The 3,665-nt window shown below is 44.8% G+C and overlaps 1 protein-coding gene across 1 annotated transcript in view; it reads left to right on the top strand.

Moving 5' to 3' along the window:
- Positions 1 to 141, top strand: part of APEX1 (apurinic/apyrimidinic endodeoxyribonuclease 1) — a 28,620-nt gene extending 28,479 nt beyond the window's left edge. The window contains exon 7 of the mRNA XM_015850445.2: positions 1 to 141. Within this exon, the coding sequence (XP_015705931.2) occupies positions 1 to 108 (108 nt within the window). The 3' untranslated portion in view covers positions 109 to 141.
- Positions 142 to 3,665: the final 3,524 nt, after the last annotated feature.

Below are 3,665 nucleotides of genomic sequence, written 5' to 3'. Positions count from 1 at the left end.
GGGGCGGCCTTGTGTGATTCCAAGATCCGATCCACGGCCATGGGCAGCGACCACTGCCCCATCACCCTCTATATGGCCATGGACGGACCCAAAATCCCAAAATCTTGACCCAAAATCCCACTATCTTGACCCTAAATCCCATTACGTTGTCCAGAAACCCAACAGATCCCATTGACTTGACCAAAACCCCATTAAATAGACCCAAAATCCCAATATCTTGACCCAAAATCCCAAAATCTTGACCCAAAATCCCAATATCTTGACCCAAAATCCCATTATGATGACCAGAAACCCAATAAGTAGACCCAAAATCCCAGTATCTTGACTAAAAACCCCATTACATTGACCAGACACCCAAAAAGATGACCCGAAACCCCAATATCTTGACGCAAAATCCCAATATCTTGACCCAAAATCCAACAAGTAGACCCAAAATCACAATATCTCGACCCAAAATCCCAGTATCTTGACAGAAAATCCCATTTTGATACGTGAAATCCCAATAAAGTGACTCAAAATCCCATTGCGATACACAAAATCCCGTTATTTGACTCAAAATCCCAATATCTTGACCCAAAATCCCAATATCTTGACCCAAAATCCCAATATCTTGACCCAAAATCCCATTACGTTGACCAGAAACCCAACAAATCCCATTAACTTGACCCGAAATCCCAATATCTTGACCCAAAATCCCAATATCTTGACCCAAAATCCCAGTATCTTGACCCAAAATCCCATTACGTTGACCAGAAACCCAACAAGTAGACCCAAAATCCCAATATCTTGACCCAAAATCCCATTACGTTGACCCAAAACCCAACACATTGACCCAAAACCCCAATATCTTGACCCAAAATCCCAATATCTTGACCCAAAATCCCATTACGTTGACCAGAAACCCAACAAGTAGACCCAAAATCCCAATATCTTGACCCAAAATCCCAATATCTTGACCCAAAATCCCAATATCTTGACCCAAAATCCCATTACGTTGACCAGAAACCCAACAAGTAGACCCAAAATCCCAATATCGTGGCCCAAAATCCCATTACGTTGACCAGAAACCCAACAAGTAGACACAAGAATCCCAATATCTTTTTCGGGGGGGGGGGGGGGGGGGGACCCAAAAATCCCAAATATCTTGACCCAAATTCCCAAAATCTTGACCCCAAACCCCATACGTTGACCAGAAACACAACAATCCCATAACTTGAACCCGAAATCCCCATAATTTTGACCCAAAATCCCATTAAGTGACCCGAAACCCAATCAAATCGACCCAAAATCCCCAGTATCGTTGACCCGTAAATCCCGTTGTGTTTGAACCGCGGGTGAAATCCCAATAAAGTGACTCAAAAGCCCATTGCGAAGCTTGTATAATACTATTACTGACCCAAAATCCATTTTCTAGACCGAAAAAACTCCAATATCTTGACCCAAATCCCATTACGTTGACCTGAAACCCCAACAAATCCCATTAACTTGACCAAAATCCCCAATAACTAGACAAAATCCCAATCATCTTGACCAAAATCCCAAATCTTACCCAAAATCCCAATCATCTTGACCCAAAATCCAAATAATTTTACCCAAAATCCCCAAATATCTTGACCAAAATCCATGGACCTGACCAGAAACCTAACAAGTTAGACCCAAAATCTCATTTATCTTGACCCAAATCCCAATATCTTGACCCAAAACCCAATATCTTGACCCAAAAATCCCCATATATCTTGACTCCAAATCCCAATACTCTCGACCCAAAATCCCACTAACGTGACCCAAAATCCCAATATCTTGACCCAAAACCCATACCTTGACCACAAACCCAACACGCTGCCCCGAAACCCCAATCTCTTGCCCCCAAAACCCCATGACCAAGCCCCAAAACCCCATGAATTGCCCCCAAAACCCCTTGCTTCCGCCCCCCATTCCTGGCCCCACACGCACCCCATAGCGCTTGCCCCCCTTTGGGCCCTATATTACTGGGGGCGCAGGAGAGGAACGTGGGCTGGAGGTTGGTTATTCCTGCTTCAGAGATTGGGGCGGCTTGTGTTGATTCCAAGGAAATCCGATCCACGGGATGGCAGCGACCACTGCCTCTCATCACCCTCTATATGGCCATGGACGGACCACCAAAATCCCAAAATCTTTGACCCAAAATTCCCAGTATCTTGACCCCAAAATCCCAATATTCTTGACCCAAAATCCAATATCTCGATCCCAAATCCCAATATCTGACCCAAAATCCCAATATCTTGACCCAATAATTCCATTACGTGACCAGAAACCCAACAAGAAGACCCAAATCCCATTATCTTGACCCAAAATTCCCATTATGTTGACCAGAACCCAGACAAGAAAGACACAAAATCCCAAATATCTTGGACCCAAAAATCCCATTACGAATTGACCAAGAAACATCAACACCGTAGACCCAAAATTTGCCCCAGATATTCTTCGACCCAAACATCCCAATATTTCGACCCAAAATCCCATTATCTTGACCCAAAAATCCCAAATATCTTGACCCAAAATGCCATCACATTGACAAGGAAACGAACACGTAGACCCAAAATCCCAATATCTTGACCCCAAAATCCAATATCTTGACCAAATCCATACCCTCCATCAGTTGACCAGAGCGAAAACCAACAAGAGAAGACCAAAAAATCCAGTATCTTGACCCAAAAATCCCACTAACGTGACCAAAATCCCAATACCGACCCAAAAATTCCCAATATCCTCGACCCCCAAAAAACCCCATTACGTTGACCAGAAACCCACAAGTAGACCCAAATACCCCAATATCTCGACCCAAAATCTCCACTACCCTCTAATGACCCCAACCAATCCCAATAAATCGATTACCCCAAAATTCCCAAATATCGTTACCCAAAATCCCATTACGTTGACCAGAAACCCAATAAGACCCAAAATCCCAATATCTTGATTCAAAATCCCACTATCTTGACCCAAAATCCCAATATCTCGACCCAAAACCCCATTACCTTGACCCAAAACCCAACACGCTGCCCCGAAACCCCAATCTCTTGCCCCCAAACCCCATGACCAAGCCCCAAAACCCATGAATTGCCCCCCAAAAACCCCCATTGCTTGCCCCCATTCCTGGCCCCACACGCACCCCATAGCGCTGCCCCCCTTTGGGCCCTATATGGGGGGCGCCAGGGAGAGGAACGTGGGCTGGAGGTTGGGATTTATTTCCTGCTCTCCAAGAGATTGGGGGCGGCCTTGATGTGATTCCAAGATCCGATCCACGGCCATGGCAAGCGGACCAACTGCCCCATCACCCTCTATATGGCCATGGTACGACCCAAAATCCCAAAATCTTGACCCAAAATCCCAATATCCTTGACACAAAATCCCATTCACATTTGCCAGAAACCAACAAGAAAGACCCCAAAAATCCCAATATCTTGACCCAAAATCCCTCATATCTTGACCAACAATCCGAATTTATCTGACTCCAAAATCCCATTACGGTTGACGCTTGAACCCAACAAGGAGACCAAAATCCCACATATCTTGGACGCCAAAATCCCAATATCTCGACCAAAAAATCCATTACGTTGACCAGAAACCCACACGTCGACCCAAAATCCCAATATCTTGGCCTAAACCCATTACGTTTGACCGAACCA

The sequence above is a fragment of the Coturnix japonica genome, unplaced genomic scaffold (genome assembly GCF_001577835.2).
Source record: "Coturnix japonica isolate 7356 unplaced genomic scaffold, Coturnix japonica 2.1 chrUnrandom460, whole genome shotgun sequence".
Classification (NCBI taxonomy): Eukaryota; Metazoa; Chordata; class Aves; order Galliformes; family Phasianidae; genus Coturnix; species Coturnix japonica.
This window is presented reverse-complemented; position numbering and strand designations above follow the sequence as displayed.